Source organism: Topomyia yanbarensis, chromosome 3 (genome assembly GCF_030247195.1).
Source record: "Topomyia yanbarensis strain Yona2022 chromosome 3, ASM3024719v1, whole genome shotgun sequence".
Classification (NCBI taxonomy): Eukaryota; Metazoa; Arthropoda; class Insecta; order Diptera; family Culicidae; genus Topomyia; species Topomyia yanbarensis.
The window spans coordinates 350,229,970-350,248,216 of NC_080672.1; the positions used below are offsets into that span (position 1 = coordinate 350,229,970).

General features: G+C 39.6%; 1 protein-coding gene and 4 non-coding genes across 5 annotated transcripts in view; 4 read left to right on the plus strand and 1 right to left on the minus strand.

Annotated features, from left to right (window-relative positions):
* Nucleotides 1-339: 339 nt before the first annotated feature.
* Nucleotides 340-18,247, plus strand: part of LOC131692610 (uncharacterized) — a 69,099-nt gene continuing 51,191 nt past the window's right edge. Inside the window, exons 1-3 of the mRNA XM_058979769.1 lie at nt 340-498; nt 11,947-12,323; nt 12,704-12,804. Coding sequence (XP_058835752.1) covers nt 12,134-12,323; nt 12,704-12,804 — 291 coding nt within the window. The 5' untranslated portion in view covers nt 340-498; nt 11,947-12,133. The remainder of the gene's footprint in view (nt 499-11,946; nt 12,324-12,703; nt 12,805-18,247) is intronic.
* On the plus strand, nt 1,015-1,086 carry Trnap-ugg (transfer RNA proline (anticodon UGG)). The gene has a single exon. It is a non-coding gene; the product is annotated as a tRNA-Pro (tRNA).
* On the plus strand, nt 1,620-1,692 carry Trnak-cuu (transfer RNA lysine (anticodon CUU)). Its single transcript has one exon. It is a non-coding gene; the product is annotated as a tRNA-Lys (tRNA).
* Nucleotides 1,792-1,864, plus strand: Trnaa-agc (transfer RNA alanine (anticodon AGC)). Its single transcript has one exon. It is a non-coding gene; the product is annotated as a tRNA-Ala (tRNA).
* Nucleotides 11,656-11,728, minus strand: Trnaa-agc (transfer RNA alanine (anticodon AGC)). Its single transcript has one exon. It is a non-coding gene; the product is annotated as a tRNA-Ala (tRNA).

Consider the following 18,247-nt stretch of genomic DNA (forward strand, 5'->3'; position numbering starts at 1 on the left):
ACCGATTTAGAGAATGAATTAGAACCGATGAAAACATGTCAACAATTTTCCGTTTAGGCTTGTAAATTACCTTCCGATTTTTTCGAATTAGATTTAGCTTCCCGACCGGTCAAAACCTACCGATGACAGTTCTCTGTGTTTCCACTGTTTCCACTCATTCTCATTCTTCAACGCTCCGTTAATGTTTACATCCATTCCTTCACGAGCACCTACAAACGCTGTCCACTTTCCGCTTTGGCCGTTTCTTATGAATACAATAGTGAAGGTGTCCGCGGAACGCTAGTGTGTAGTAGGTGTATACGACCGACGCGTTGTTATGGTGATTACGTGGTGTTGGTTACTTTAAAGTACGCACCAACTTGTCCAGTTCAGTTGCGATCAGAGCCCATTGATGAAGTGATTCAAGTGAGTTTGCCAACGAGCTGTGCCGAGCGTCACATTTTTTTTTATTCAGAGCGTCCTGGAGATTTAATGTGTACTGTTTTTTCTCTTTGAATGGTGAGTTTTTCGTGCATTCAAGTGCAATCACTGTTTCTTACCTGTAGGAGAAAAAGTGTGCTGGGAATAACTAGCAGTTTGGAAAATTGATCACCGAAGAATACCACGCCCAAACTAAATGTTATTCAGAGGTCCGATCAGTGAAGAAGAGGTGTGATTTATTCAAGCTAGTGTAAACATTTGATGGAAGTTGAAAAGTAAATTGTGATAGTGTACTTACTAAAAAGTGCTTGATATAAAAAGTAGGCCAGTTACTTATCAATTCTCAATTAAGGGAAGACACTCCCTCAGTTACCCGTTTCAAATGCGATCAGTTGCGATCGTTTGTGTGCGTGCATATGCTTCTTCAATGCTATATTCGTTCGTTCCAAAATAGTAAAAAAACCAACACCATCTCGCAAAAGGTGGTCTGTGAGCTGTCACACGCAATCAACTAATAGGAATCCGGTTTGCGTCAGTTTTGTTTGTAACATTTATCGATTTAAATTGTTGAACTTTCACCGAATATCAACAGGTGGCTCAATGGTCTAGGGGTATGATTCTCGCTTTGGGTGCGAGAGGTCCCGGGTTCAAATCCCGGTTGAGCCCAGATTCTTTTTTATTGTTTGTTTATAACGTTTTACATTTTTATGAGCACCATACAGGTTCTACAAATTGAATATTTATTTAAAATTATCTAGTTCGTATCAGGGTCTAGGAAATGCAAGATCAAATTTTATGCCTCAATGGATTGCTTAAACTTTGGGTTTTTGTTTGAAATAGACACTAGAAGTTAGAAGCCAGAAATAAATTGAGTCATTGCAATGGCACGTGATTGGAATTAGTACCAAGAGCTGTGACCAGCGTGAGAATTTTTAGGCAACCTAAAGTTAGTGCATAATTGCATATGTGAGTTGCGATTAAACGCGATAAAGACATAGGTGCAAAAATTTAGTAAATTACTTTCGGTAATGGAACGAAGAATTAAAAGGTTGAAAAAAGATGGGAACATTCAGAAACAAAGTGAGACAGATCGTTTCGGAATGATTTGGAACGACTTTTTGAAACCAGTTTGTCGGATGCTGACAGATTGTTATTGCGCTTCTGCAATCGTGTGATATTTTAAGAGCAAAGATCACAGCGCCCGGCTAGCTCAGTCGGTAGAGCATGAGACTCTTAATCTCAGGGTCGTGGGTTCGAGCCCCACGTTGGGCGAAGATTTTTTTGATAGTGTAGTGCTCTTCTTGTGTTATAATTTACTGTGTGCTGATGGACAAATGAAGCCATTGCCGAATAGAACGTGTTCTCGCATAAGGGGATGTAGCTCAGATGGTAGAGCGCTCGCTTAGCATGTGAGAGGTACGGGGATCGATGCCCCGCATCTCCAATTAAATATTTTGGATGTTATGGTCAGTGCAATTAAAGGAGTATCTATTAAGAGGCCAATATCACGAATATGACTGCTCTTGGAGTTATAGTGATAACTGCAGGAAAAATGCACGTAGTAAAAATTATTTTTATTGAAAACTATGAGTTTTGATCAGATAATTTTATCAAGTTGTCAAAGAATATTGGGCCAATATTGGCTAGCTTTCGACATTTAAGTGCCAACAGCAGAAACAGTTTTGAAGCTTATAATAAAAAAAGGATAATCCAAGCCTTTAGATCGGAGTATAAAAACACAACTAAGGAGGTATATTGGGAATTCTGTACACTGGTGAAGTGGTTATAAAACACTATGATAGTGTGGTAAATATCGCACGGAATAATGATATTCAGGTAGATGGGATTTCAGCCATAAATATTGAATGACGTGAGGAGGACACAAGCGATAGCAATGAAAACTTACAGAGACAGCGGAGAGAAATATCCAAAGTTATGGAGCAACTGTTACAGGAGTAAGAGCATATAAATGAAGCAAGGAAGGTGTAGGAGGTCAAATACAAAGGGAAAGTGCAAGAACGATGCAGATAAAAGAGAAGCGAATGAAATGCTGATAGGTGGAATTTTAAATAAAACGGGGCATGATCTTCAACGAAACCGGGAGTAAAGGGCACCAAAAAGCACAGTGATATTACCACAGTTGAACCTAGCGATAAAACAACACTTTATCATACGTAGGATTCTTGAATTTAAGAGGGTGTAAAAGACAGAAAAAAGAGATCAATGATGTTTGGAGATTCTTTGATGCAGATATCACGGCATTGCAAGAGGTCAACACCGATGGGAAATTTATAGAAACACGCCACTACAAGTGGCATATAGCAAGAGAAGGACAGAACCAATTAAGAGGATTAGCAGCTTTAATTGAGAGGGAAGCAAATATAGCATAACAGTAGAAGGTAGGAAACACAGCAATTTCCGTGAGATTGCAAGTGGAAGAAGAGATGGAGCTCGTGCTAGTGAATGTACATGGCCCAAACATGGTCGTGTCCAGTATAGGGGCAATCGTGGATCAGAATCAAATAATAGTCAAGCTAATACTAATAGAAGAGTGGAATACCCAAATCAGTAAGGAGTGGAGTTTAAAATGTTTTTTTATATACATAAGCTTATACAAATTTCATCTATGATTACAGTCAAAGTCAAGTTCACTTGGCGTGTTGTGCCAGATAGATTACATTGTGCCAGTAGATGGATTGACATCACATATATTAAAAGTGTATGGACGAGTATTAAACAGACTATAAACTACTAGGGAGTGCGACTCCCGAAAATGGTGAAAAAACATACCAAAGTCGAAAAGCTCCTAGTATTGTGATGCTATTAAGGAAGAACAAAGAAAAAAGATCACGAAGCATTAAGAAGTTATGAAATGAAAATAGATCCAATGATAGTAAGTAAAAATTAAGCATTCCAATCTATAACAAATAAAACGAAAAAAGCATGAAATGTCACTATGAGTTCTTCAAGGGTACCCCTGACTCTGAGAAGAAAATCGGCCTTAAATAGACTCAGGGCACTGAAGTTAGCGATGGAAGGTAAGGGACAGGAAGCAAGAATTTCAATCGGCTGTAAGAGACCTCCACGAAATTGAGGTACGGAAGCTTTACATGATTTTGACGCAGCAGTTAGAATACGGACGTTCTACCAGTTCCTGAGAAAGTTCACTCAAAGGAAACAGGCGAGAAATGCTTAAATATCAACCAAATTATGGTGAAACATTTTTATGGAAAAGGAAGGACTCAGACTGGAGCTAGTGAATTAACAAGACACAGGCTCCCTAACTGAACCCCTAACGATGAATTAGATCAGTGAAGCTGTAAGGAATGCAACGGAAAAGCGGCTAGGGCGGATAGAGCACCTCAAGTATGCGGATAAGAGAACCTTGGAGCAGATGGTAGGAATTTAGAGGAGAATTTGGTTGGAAAATATACTGCCAAAGGATATGACTGAATCTATTCAGATACCTATTTCAAAAACTTTCAAAATAAGAAATGTGGACAATTTCAGAAGAAATAGTCTATGCAATGTAGGATACAATCCATGCGATAAGTGGATGAGGAAGAGATTAAAAGAGTTCACGGGAGAATTGGATTTGTACCAGGCAGCATTCACAGAAGGAAGATCAACTAATCAACTAGTGATCAAATATTTATGGAAGGGCTAACCATGGAAGAATTCTGGAATGCTGGAAAAAGCTTGACCGCAGTAACACTCGATATCGGAAAGGCACTCAATAAGATTACCATCGCGTATAATTGACAGAGTGCTGAATTGCGTGAGAGAAGATAGGACAAGAGTACGATGGCGAATCCGGTCGGTATCCGAGGAACTGTGTAGACGTAAAGGTGTAAAGCAAGAATACCCTATATCCCCTTTTCTGTTCAACCTTATAGAGAGCGTCCTACGAAAAGTTGCAGAACTTGTTCCAGACATACACATTATTACGGAAGGATAATTTAAACTCCCTTGTATATAAGCATTTTCTGAAGACCTCCAACAACTGGTGAACAAGAGGATCAAAGCTATCGAAGAATGCTTATCAGAAGTAGGGCTGGTAAATATCCTTATAAGAATGCCGAATCCCGTAGGAGCCCCACCAGATACGATGAAGCTGAGCGGCAAACCGTATGAAGTGAGTTATGCAAGTAAGGATTTGGGAATCCATCTCACGCGAACGCTTCACCGTCCAGCCACTGAAAGAAAAAGAGGCGTGAATAGAGTAAAGGCTTCAAAAGTGGTAGTAGAATTTTGTAAGAAATTCAAACCCGCGTGAGAAATAGGATGCCTTATATACAATACAGTGATAGCACCAACTTTGCTTTCCGGGACAATAATATCAAACACTCACTAAAAAACCATACAGAAACTGGCATAGTACTAAAAGTTATCAACTTTTAAAAAAGAAAGTAAAAGACATCTGACTAAAATGGTAGGAAATATGACAACAGAGAACTCAACGTTAGAAAAGAACTCTATGGTAAGACCATAAATCGGAGCTCAAATACTACGTACTTATTATTAGGAGAAATAGTACACATCCATTGAAATTGGCATACAAAATGGAACTCTAGACGAAGAAAGTAGGTCGGCCTATTTATACGTGGAAAGATTCCTTGAATAAAGATTTCAACAAATTTGATGAGATAGATGAAAAACAGTGGATATATCTTACTAAGGATAAGATGAAGCTCAAACGGAAAGTGGAAGAAATCTATAAAATGAAGGGCAGTGAAATTTCAGTTGTAGAGGTGATAAAAATCTAACTAAATGATACCAGTACAGTGGGAATCGAATCCAGAAGAGCAGCGTACAATGCAATCGATTTTCCAGCTACGCTATGCTTGCATCCGAAAAACTTGAATACTTTTGTTTAAGCAGTACAAGAATATTTTACTTGTGTTTGACATATTTTAATTGTAAATTCCTCATTATTCAATGGAGGATAGAGTCACTCTTTTGACGTGACGACGACCAACCTTTCAATATATGTGCCTCTTTTTGAAATTTCAAATAAAGTTTTTTTATTGTTAACAATATTCACTCTACTGATTTTGCATTATTCAGTTGAAAAAATGAACTCCAGCGTTATATTAAAATTCAAAGTATGTATTATTTGTATAGCAAAGCAAAAACTGATCATCAGGAAATTTTTGAAGCAACGCGAATAAACCGAAGATTATCAGCTTATTCCGGACACTTGGCAGGCACGTAGCTAGAGCGGGGACTAGGGGGCTAAAGCCCCATGAAATGACTTTTAACAATTTTGTAACTCGTTTGGTGTGAACAAATTTTTGAGAAAAAGTTAAAGATGATTGCTGTTTCCAACAACCAAAAACAATAGTCACGAAACTCAGTGTGATTTATGCTTCTGTCCGAGCCAGTGAGAAGCGAATGACAAATATAATTACTTTTATATTGTGTGCCTTGTCTGAAGAACAAAGAAAACTGCTACTATACTTCTTGCCGTAGTAATCTGCAAGATGAGTGAGTCGCAGAAGCAAGAAGTAGTGCTCCGGCCAAATATTGTGATTATTGAAGACTCGCATTGGACCGAGTAATCGTGATGAAGATGAAAACGGAGGTTAGACTTATGATAGTCACCTTTATCGAGTTATAGCATATCAGGTATTCAGCGTTCATAGCGTTCAACAAATTGGCCTAGGCGAAACCATTCATTTTGAATAATTTAAAACACATGTTTGTGTGTGACAATGCTATAATTAAAAGCTTTTCATAAATGGACGGTGAGAGAATTAATTCTCGGTTACAAGAGCGGATTCCGCTTAGTTGCAGATGTCACATTTGTAAAAAATGCAGTACAAAACATAATGCGATAGCACAATTACGCATAGTACTCTTTGCATATATCAAAGACAAGTTAGTAGTTCCAGTTTTGTGAAAAAGTCACATTACGGTTTACCCTGATCAGAGGCCGCTGAACACAAACAATTACCAAATTGGTAGCATCTGTTCAGATATTACTTACGACGGCAACAACTGCGTCAAGTATCTCAAAATCTACAGCCAGCACAATCATTGATGAAATTCACACTCCTTACGGCAACAAGCAAGTATGTTCGCGAACATAAAGGCAGCGACCACGATGATGACACGGAAGTGTTCAATAGCGAGATAGATATGAACGACCCCATATACGCAGTTAGTGAGGAAAAAATATTTGCCCGCTTCGTAATTTCCACATGCAATGGCTGAGAGCTAAGGCGAGATCTACTGGCTAACTATTAAAACTGGTTTTATTATTTTTATTGTTGGAAATAGCCTTAAATAGATAAAAGAACCAGTTCTTCGATTGGCTAAAGCATTGGACCGAGTTCGCTCAACTAATTATTTAAAAAAGTAGAAGTTTCATGGACGACTGAGTTCTAAAACTCTCCAAAAGAGAACGCTTCATCGCAAGTGATGTCATGATTAACAAAACTCAGATGTAATACTCGCTATTGGCAACTCTATTTTAAATTTGAATGACAAGTTTTTGAATTGCACCCAATTTGACTTTCTGTATTGGAAATATGCACTCTGTACTCTTAGTATAAATACTAGGCTGAACAAGGCAAAACATATTTCAGTTTACTGAGAACGATATAACCGAGTTTTTGTTTTCGCGACATTTTAACGCAATATCATTTTAATTTGCATTAAATTTCATTTTCATGCGAGGAATACGTTCCGTATTAAAACACTGTTGCGACTAAAATGTTGTGACTGGTTGAATCTTAAAGCCCAATAATTTCTATTTCATGTGTTCAGCATATGACAGGCTCTTGGTCTGTTTTTGTTCGTTTTTAAATAAAATGAGAGAGTCGCTTTACAAGCATCGCTTCTATCTTTCTATTCACTCAGAATAAGTGCTTCTGGAATCGCGCTCTGATCCTCACAATTCGGTTTGATAAAACGGCATTTTCTAAAGCAGCTTACGTTTTCGATACCTGCACAACGTTCAACGTTGGGTGCAACAACTTTAATTAAAATGTTTTCCAAAATTTTTGTAAAACAAATCTGTAATCAAAAAGAGTTACAGTTTTCTTCAAGAAGTCATGTATCTTTTCTAATCTTGATGATGATAGTAAAAAAACTAATTAAAAACAAACCAATTTTTGGGCAGAATAATGTCAACATGTTTGAATTGACTTAGAAAGCGTAACTGCAAGCATCATAGCAAGTTCAACTGACAGAAGGAACTAGACAGTATGCCATGCACGCTGCCCCTGACAAAAAATTGCAATAGATTCACAGGAACAGAGAAATAAAAAAAGTCTTTTCGGTACAGGAAAAGAAATTCGTCGCTGTTGTGCTATTTTATGACAAACGCCATTTTGCGGTAAACTGAGTTAGATATGCCACATCAGTTGTTTAAAAAATCTCTACAAAGTGACGTTTTCAGAATTTCGACATTCTGCTTGATTACTGAGGGATGGTTTTATGGGTAAACATATCTGAGGAACACAATGGCATAATCATTTTCAAAATAGAAACACACGAATTGTGAGAAAAATGCAGTTTATGTTTTAAACTGTAAACTATTTTTTCTAGATTCCCTGACCAGATATCAAAAAAAGTTAATAATTGATGATTTTTTCTACGGAAAATTTTCCATGCACGATTATGACAATCCATACAAATTTTGTCATCAATACACACCTATGACACGTGTGAGTGCGACTTTTGTTTGCATTTATAATAAAAACTTGCAGTATAGTAAACCGATCCTCGTAATACTTGAGAGATTAATACATAGATGGAAGCATCAAATGTCTTCTTTGAATTATTTCTACGATTTATAAGCTTCAAGATATTCAACATCAAACTTTAAAAATCGTTTTTCTCGAAATGTGCTAAATGGCGCTTGTCATAAGATCACAACAGCGACGAATTGTTCTCTTTGATTTGTCGGAAGCAATTGTGTTGCTAAAATCAATGTACTCAATCATATTTATAGTTTCTAGTTAGTTTGGTGGTGTCATCAATGTTACATTTAACACAATCTACACAAATTACTGTTTTATTAATCGGTACTAAGTACAAGTGAACAGTCATTTAGTAGATATAATTTCCGTTAGTTTATTATATTAATTCATTGAAGAATACTTTTGTATTGTCCAAAAACCCATAAATTTTGCAATAAAACTTGTAAGCTTCGTGTGCTCAAATATAATATTCTCTTAATCTAGATTATCTAATCGGATCTTAAGGGTTTTGCAAGATTTTAAGTCAATAGAACTAATATTCTTATTTATGCTTTATCAAAATTACTGGTCTGCCTTTTACCATGGTTTCAAGGATCTAGTAGAAGAATTGGCCAGAAAAATCAGCCTGTCGAATGATATAAAAAGTATCAATTTCATAAAAAATAGGATCTGAGACAAAATCTGAATACTTAAATAGATAAATAATTATTTGTTCTCTTGTTTGATAATGTTGCCGTAAATAGTCTTTAATGTATTACATTTAAATTGAAAATATTACAAATTTTAGTAAAATAGGAGTTGAACCGTTTCTCTGCATCTACAAATCGCCTGCCTGTTCAAAAGAAGTGTAGCAAATATCGACATTCTCGTGTATTTGTATTTGTATTTGTATTTAAATAATTGAAGTCCAACTGACACTTAGTCTTAATGAACTAAACAAAAAAGAAATAACCTAAAGTAGCAACAAACAATTTCGAAACTGTGCATAACTAATGACAAAGTCGAAGATGTCGCTATAATCGTTAACGCGACGGGTCTTTTCTAATATCGATCTGTTGGCAGCGTAGTTAGTGTTGCGCATATCAGTTTACCGCAGTGTTCGAGGACGGAGATCGGGAACATCATATTCAGTCAGAAGAAACTTAGACACGAAGGTAGCTTGTGGCGCGTGTCTACGATCTTCTAAAGTGTGTAGTCCTAATAATGGACGACGGGCTTCGTATGGTGGCAGGTTCAGGGGATCGTTCCAAGGCAATTGAGGTAACGCATATCGTAAGAATCTGCACTGAACAGCTTCAATTATTTAGCTTCAAGTTGCATCATAAGGGCACCCGCCAGATGACGTTTGCAAATACCAACGGTGAAAATTGTAACTTGTAAATTAATAATAAAAATCAAATTCGAAAGCAATAATTCATTGATGTACTATAGCCTTTCTTGTATCAGATAACATATTGTCTATTGCTTGTCTTTGTTTTGGAACTGTTTTCACCAAGAAGTCTTTTCAAAATTACATTCAGTTTCCATTTACTATCTAAAGTCACCAGAATTAACACATTTCTAGTCTAGTCTAGTCTAGTCTACACATACACAGCCAATACATGTAGGAATCCTGGAAAATTGCAGACGTTCGCCCACAATTTTTCTTGTCAATATTAATGTTTGTGGCACCTATTCAATATGACACAAGCAAAGATGATTCAAAATTATACGACAATCAAATTATTCATTTAATGAATAATTTAATCAACGGATTATTTTGAACCTTGAATAAGGAAGACACGTGGACAACCGTACACAACCGTTTCAATTTGATGGGGGTTTGATAAATCGTTGGGAGTGACTTTGCTAAGAGGGTTAATGTCACCACTTTGGTCCTGAGTTCCTGGGATGTGGCAGAGGTTATTAACCCTGTCCTGGCTGATGAGCCAAGGTTATAGCGCCTTTACTCACTCTCTGAAATAATGATCGAGAAAATTGGCCAAAACGGTTAGTTATTGCTAAACATGAAGACAAAAGGCAAAAACGCCTAATAGCTCTAAAAGCCGAAAAAATAAAGGCCAACGAAATCACTTCCACAAAACAGCACAAAAAGATCGTGCTAATATAACACATAAATGATATTTATCAGAATGTCCATGTCTACTTTCTGTCAAAACTTACATAGGGGTGCCGACAACCGACCAGTGTCGGCAAACGACCACGTTCCCCTATAATGTTTAATAAAAGCAAGATTAAGCCCCAGTCCGACCTTAAGGACCGTAAAAGATTTCACAATCATCATAAAACCGTATACTGGTGTTAAGATTCACATAAATACACTAAAAATATAATTAGAACGGGCTCACCGGTATGTTTGTCCAGTCCTTCTGAAGCTTTTTACGTGATTTATAGGCTTGATGCTTTGCCCAACAATTCGTGACGGCTCCTTCGTCTGGTTATGTTCTCGTGACGTCGGTACGCAGCTACACTGCTTTGTAGAAACACTCACATCGAGAAAATGTGCCATCCGACCGTGCAATGCGCTGCTTATTCAGAAGTACGAATTATCGCTTTTTAATTTCGGCTTAACAGTCCTTACGTATTTCTTTCCTCTTTTTACGACCAAGCAATGGCCGACCGCTATGCCGGTCTTCTGTAGTTCAGCATCAGACTGTTTTCCGTCGATCCCTGTCCTGGTAACCTACACACCAATCTATTAATCCTGGAGGTTTCCAGCGTCGACTCCATCAAGATTGAAAAGGCTCGATCGGACCAAAAGGATACCAATGCGATGGTCAACATCGCTTAAGGAATAATATCAAATAAAAATACTTGGATATCCAGGGACTGATGGTAGAAATCCAAATAACCGAACAACCGAAAAAAACTTGACGGGAGAAAAAAATTATCACGTCTTGCGCCAGTGACTGCTACGATCAATTCCAAGTCACCATAATTAACACATTTATGCAAAAAGATTTAAGCCCCTCCCGAAACAAAATCCTGGTTACGGGCCTGACACTGAGATAAATACACTCAAGTTTTTTTACGCGGTATTTTTTGCGCGGATTTTGAAATTTACGAGGTCTTCATTTACGCGGATTTTGAAATTTACGCGGTTTTCATTTACGCGGATTCTTAAATTTACCCGTTTTTCATTTACGCGGCCTGTATCCTCCGCGTAAAAAACCTGAGTGTATAGAGCACCAAACGAACACTAGAATTTTGTTAACCTATACATATATGTGACCTACATATTAGTCAATTTATTCATTCGGTGCTGACAGTTTCAATGTGAAGAATATACGACATCATGCCCAAACATCGAGAGCGGTTTTCTGAGTTTGGCAGATGGAAATGGATGGAGGAATGCAATTATATTATATTATCCCATTTTTACGACTACGGGCAAAACCATAAAAAATAAACGTTTACTAGATAAAATTAACTGATGAAATGTTGGCTCGAAAACTCACAACGTTTTATTCAAGCACATCTATCTACTGAACCGAATAATCTACCAATCATATTAAAATAAAAGTCCTGGAGATGCGGGGCATCGATCCCCGTACCTCTCACATGCTAAGCGAGCGCTCTACCATCTGAGCTACATCCCCATTCACGATCGGCACCACTCTGTGTGGTAACACCACTGCCTTGCGCCAATAATTGCACCACTTTCGTCACCGGAAACCGCCAGTATGTACCTTCATTCGATGGTTTCTAAACCAGCCCAATCTACTCACCCAAATTACGGCATCCTATCAAATTAATCCATTCATCCGATCGAACAATTAATTGACTTTCTCCCCCGTGCCGATATTTCCAATTTCAGATTAAACTGAGCGAAGCGAAAATCCGAGAGCAGATCTGTTAAATGTGAACCGCCACATCCAGGCACAGCAAATTGGCCAATTTCCGTCCCAGCAAAGTCGTTTGCATCGCACTCCCCAGCTGTCAGCAGAAACAGCACCACCGCCGAAGAAGGGGACGCATTTTGTGGGTGCTCCCAATGGTGTACCATGTCAACGATAGACGAGCGTGTCGCCTATTTAGATAATCCATACTTCAAAGGTCACATCTACGGTAATTTCAATCCGTTTTACGTAACCATCGGGATCTGCACCGTGCTACTGCTTTCCATCTTCCTACTCAATATCATCTGCGGTTGCTGCTCGAAGAATAAGTACTACTGGCAGGACAGACACACAGGTGGGTTGACTTCGTGGTCGGGATGATAGCAGGACTGCACAACCACGAGACAGTCATCGGTGGTAGTTTTTGTGGCACAATAACCGAATGGTTGTGCTCAGTTGAAATACATAGGAGAAGATTGGGTAGGATAGCCCGACGTGGTTAGACAGATCATAGTCAATTCTAGAAAGAATTCCCTGCAAAAATAATAGGTGTGCAAGATATGTCATAAATAGCTAAAGTTTGTAACGCATGGAATTCTTATAAGACTGTCCCGCTGAGCAATCCTACCCCACCTTCTCATACACTGTTTTTGCTGCAAGCGAGAATGAATCCTTGTTCAATTGTTCACACTAGTATCGGATCAATTCAATTTATACTCGTTTTTTATGCTTCAGGAAATCGTTGGTTAGTCTCAATTTGGTCCGCTACTCCTCACAAGCAACCACCGTTGGATTTGACTGAACTTAAGGACGTGAGATCTTTCCAGCCAATTAATGTAAGTAATTCAATTTCATATAACTATTTTCTAACCTACTCCACTGACGTGTTTAATATCAGCCGATTTTATTGGCTGAAGGTTATTTTTAAAACGTTTTTTTCATTTCTGTGATTGTCACCCACGGTACTCGTGATATACATTCAAGATCAAAACACAACAGAGAGGTTTCAAAACTATATCTCGCGTAGAAACTTATAAGAATTTGTTTTTTGAAACTAACGACACCAAATTTATAACATAGCCAATTTTATTACATTTTTGTTATTGTTTTCTAATCGAGTAACAGTCTCGTGTGCATAGCAAATTAATAGTAGAGTGTACGTATGATCCATAAAATGTGCGAAAAACATGATGAAAACAATTTAGCCCAGTATCAATTTGCTAACCACCAAAAAATTCTTATTTTTCACTGAGTAAATAAGTAACTATAGTTCATATTTAACACATGAGAGCAGTTTGTGTTTCAAAATAGGAATATTAAATGATTATAAAAATAGGCCTACTATTTGCTCTAAAATCGACGCTCTCTTTTACATCTCATTAGAGCGTATACAGCAGTATAGGGGTTTCAATATAGAACTGAAACTGAAACAAGCACATCCCCTGCAAATCGTGATGGCGACTTCAATGCCTGGACTGTGGAGTGGGGGAGTATTGGGCAATATCCAAAAATATTTTTTGCCTATTTTTCAATTAGGGTAAAATGAGGTAAATCCAATAGTGTGGGTAAACCCGACTTCCTTCTGTTATCAAAAATAGGAAGCACTATGCAATCTAATATCAGTGTTATCGTGTTGAGCATCGAAAATAATCATAATAATCATTGCATGACCCTTGCCAAACTGGCACATTACGATCGACGCCAGTAACATCCTGATAATGGCATACTGGCCATGGCGAACGTCAACGGACAGGATACGGATCACAAATTAGATAGTGACATTGGGCTGACGGGCGTGCTGTTCTAATCTCTGCGTAACTAAGGATGACACCGATTTGAAATTGCGAGTGGGGCGGCTGCCTCCGTCCCGACAAAACCCTGGGAGGTCTCCGGACACGTTCAAAGCTCGTCCCCATTTAGTTGGTGATACTTGGTTCGGTTGGAGCATTCCCGATTTTACTCCAATCCGTGTCTGAACACTACTCCCCATGAAGGATAGTGTCAACCCTAGCATGACCTCCTTGCTGTGTAGATAATCACAAGAGGCGACTACGTATGACGAGTGAAGATAGCGGCCCGGAGTTAGTAAATAAATAAAATGGAGATAAACAAAGAAACTTACACATACGGAGCAGGCGCGGTGAATCCGTTCGCCAGAGGTGGTTTGATGAGCTCACCACCACCAGCAGCAGCTGAAGTCATTTGGCAAGAACAGGAAGAGAGGAAGCAGCAGTAACAGCAGCAGCAGCAACAACAGCTAGAGCTGAGTGGTATGCGTTATACCCCACAGAAGCCGAAAGTAGTGGCAACGAAGTCCTTGATTGAGGAGCTCCACAAGTCTGTGGACGCGAGAAACAATGTCCATAAGGACATTAAGGAGATGGTTCTCAGAATCCGAAAGGCGTTAGTGTCTGCCGTGAAGGAGTATGACACGGCAACGCTGATAGCTGAGCTAAACGAGCATTGCTGTCGGCTAAGGCTACTATCTTCCTACCCCCCATCTGGAACCAGAGAAAGCAGAAACAGATTGAAGTGGAGAACACGCCAATTTCTGTGACTCCATTGAGCACAAGAACTTAGCCAGGAGACGGAAGACCAGGCGGGCTCAAGAAACAGACGCTCGAGGACACTGTTGTTACCGAAAAAAGGAAGTTACCCAACAAGGAGAAAGCTGGAATACCGTTGTAGGTCGAAAGGAGAAACACAGGAAACAGCAAAAAGAGAAGCAGAAGAGGAAAGGAATACCTTCGGCTCGTCAAAAGGCACCAAAGGAGAAGCCATGCTCGTCGAAGCCAATGACGCGACGACGTATGCAGTGCTGCTCAAGAAGTTCGGAGAGAACCCAAAGCTGCGGAATTTGGGGGAAAACGTGGTAAAAATCAGGCACACCCAAAAAACCGAGATGCTCTTCGAGTTGAAGAAGGATCCCACGACTAGCAGCTTGACCTTGGAGGACACTATTGCCAAATCAATGAAGTTAAAGCCGTAAACCAGGATATGGTGATTGTGTGCAAGAATCTTGATGAGATCACGACGGAAGACGAGCTGAGAGGTGCACTAAAGCAGCAGTCTAACTTGGGTGAGGTGCACAGGATGATCCAGTTAAAGAAGGGATACGGAGCAACTCAACGATGATTCATTTACCGGTAACCGCTGCCGACAAGGCGCTGGAGGTGGGCAAAGTTACGATTTGATGTACGAGATGCTCATTGAGAGCCGCCTCACGCGTGAATAAATAAGCGGAGAAATGCTTGCAAACGCCCGGATAGATCCGGAATGTGCTGAAAATGCAGGGCGACGGGCATTCTTGCGAGAGACTACACGCAGAGGCCGAAGTGCATGCTTTGCGCTCCGGCGGATGGAAACGACCAAAGGACGGGTGGCTTTAAATGGCCAGACTACAAGAAGGTGACTGCAGGCCAACGGCAATGGAGAGCTGCTGCGCTTCGACATTACACTATTCGAAGAAACCCAATCACAAAAAGGGAGTTCACTATAGCCAGTAACAGCTACAAAACATATAACCGCTTTCTCTACTCAAGACACGTAGCACAAACCCAATCGAACCTAAAACGAAACCCAAAACAGTTTTGGTCCTTTGTAAATGGTAAACGTAAAGAAAATGGGCTTCCTTCCAGTATGTTCCTCGCAGGTGAAACGTCCAATACTCCCAGCGGTATCTGTAATTTGTTCGCAAAACATTTCTCGAGTGTGTTTAAAAATGAATCGGCTAGCTCAACTCAGGTGGACTGTGGCCTTCAAGATGTCCCTCGCGGTGTAATCAATTTTGGAAACATTCAATTTACTGACGAACACATTATGGCTGCCATAAGCAAGTTAAAGTCCTCTACATCGGTGGGGCCAGATGGGATTCCTTCCATTATACTGAAAAAATGCGCAAGCGCATTGTGTACACCTTTACGACTAATCTTTAACCAATCACTGTCGCAATCAGTATTTCCCGTGTGTTGGGAAAAATCAGTAATGTTCCCCGTTTTTAAAAAAGGTTATAAGCAAAATGTTGCGAACTATCGTGGTATTACCTCGCTCTGCGCTGGATCAAAGTTGTTTGAGATCCTAGTAGGAAATATGCTCTTTCGTGAGACCAAGGCATACATATCGAAAGACCAACATGGTTTTTTTGCAGGCAGGTCAACAACCACCAATCTAGCCCAGTTTACATCGTACTGTATTAAAAACATCGAAGATGGATTACAAGTAGACACTATATACACTGATCTTAAAGCTGCCTTCGATCGTGTAGACCACTCTCTTCTTCTGGCAAAGATCGAGCGACTGGGTGCTCCATCAAATTTTACAGGATGGCTTAAATCATATCTCGTAGATCGTTCTCTGTCTGTGAAAATAGGAAGTAACGTGTCTTATAGCTTCATCAACTTGTCGGGTGTACCTCAAGGGAGCAATCTCGGACCGTTGCTTTTTCTTTATTCTTCAACGACGTTTGCTATGTTATACCCCCAGGGTGCAAACTCATATATGCTGATGATCTCAAACTCTTTCTCATTGTGCGGTAAATAGAGGACTGTATCGAACTTCAGCGACATCTAGATGCTTTCTGTAACTGGTGTAATCGCAACTTGTTGGCTCTCAGTGTGTCCAAAGGCTCTATAATATCTTTCACGCGCAGAAAAAATCCAATTCTCTGGAGCTACAACATCGCCGGCCAATTGCTAGAGAGAGTGTCAGTTATCAGAGACCTTGGTGTACTCCTGGACTCGCAACTGACATTCAGAAACCATTACTCTCACGTTATAGCACAGGGAAATAGAAACCTTGGCTTCATAATAAGAATCGCCAACGAGTTTACTGATCCATATTGTCTGCGGGCATTGTATTTTTCACTTGTTCGGTCTGTCCTGAAAGCTTCCGCAGCCATTTGGTGTCTTTATACGAGCATAATTGAAGCAGTACAAGCAAGATTCCTCCGCTTTGCTCTTAGAACTTTGCCGCGGCGTAACCCAACAGAGCTACCAATACATCCAGAGCGATATTTGTTGGGAAAATATTGACTGGCCAAATGGATGCCCCAGATATTCTCTCACAAATCAACATTAACGTACCCCACAGAAACCTTAGATCACGTAACTTTTTAAGACTAGACTTTCAGCGCACCGAGTACGGTCAGAACGAACCCATAAGGGCGATGTGTAATGTTTTCAATAGTGTGTATGACCATTTCGATTTTTATGTTTCTAGTGATGTTTTCAAGAATAGACTTAGGATATTGACTTAGCTTATAAGATTATGTGAAAATATTTCTGTAATGTTATTGAAATATTGTATACCTTGTATGTAATTTTGTTAATTTGTAATGTCAGTTCATTGTAATTGTAGAAAAAACGTGCGAAAAGATTATGGGTTTTTACGCGCATTCGAGGTCTGCTTCTGAAGTAAACCTTGAAATGGGCTTTTCCCATACAACAACATTAAATTTCATGTAGACCAACATGGGTCGGATGAAAAATGGAAATAAATAAATAAATAAATAAATAAATAACCCAGATTAATCTGAATCACTGTGACACCGCACAGCAACTATTGTGGCAGTCTACGGTAGAAACTATGTGTGATGTCGCTTTAATTGGAGAGCCATATCAAGTCCTTCCTGATAATAAAAATTAGGTGGCGGATAGATCGGGAACGGTTGTGATACAGGTTATGGGTGGATTCCCCATTCAAGAAGTGGTAGAACGAGGGCTTCGTTATCACCAAAATCAACGGCGTCTTCGTGCACAGATGTTACGCTCCTCCAAGGCAGACAACAGAGCAGTTCAGCCTAATGCTGGAGCAGTTAACCGAGCAGTTGATCGGTCGGAAGTGGTTAGTCATTGGTGGTGACTTCAACGTCGGGGCAGTGCAATGGGGCAGTAGAGTGACCAACACAAGAGGGTGTATCCTGCAGGAAGCTCTAGCGAAGTTGGACGTAAGATTGTGCAGTGAAGGTTCTGTTAGCACATTTCTGAGAGACGATATGAAGTCTATCATCATCACATTCTGTAGCCCTGCATTGACGGTGAACATGGATTGGAAAGTATACTAAAAGTATACGCATAGCGACCACCAGGCGATTTGCTACCGCATCGACCAACGGAACCCTGCTGCAGCACGGAGAAAGACGAACGCTTGCGACAAACACCTTCGTTGAGGCATATCAGCCGGACGACGGGACCAAGAACGTAGATTCGACTGATCTAACAAAATAGATTGTGACGACTTGTGACGCCACAATGCCACGAAAACTGAAGCCACGCAATAGCA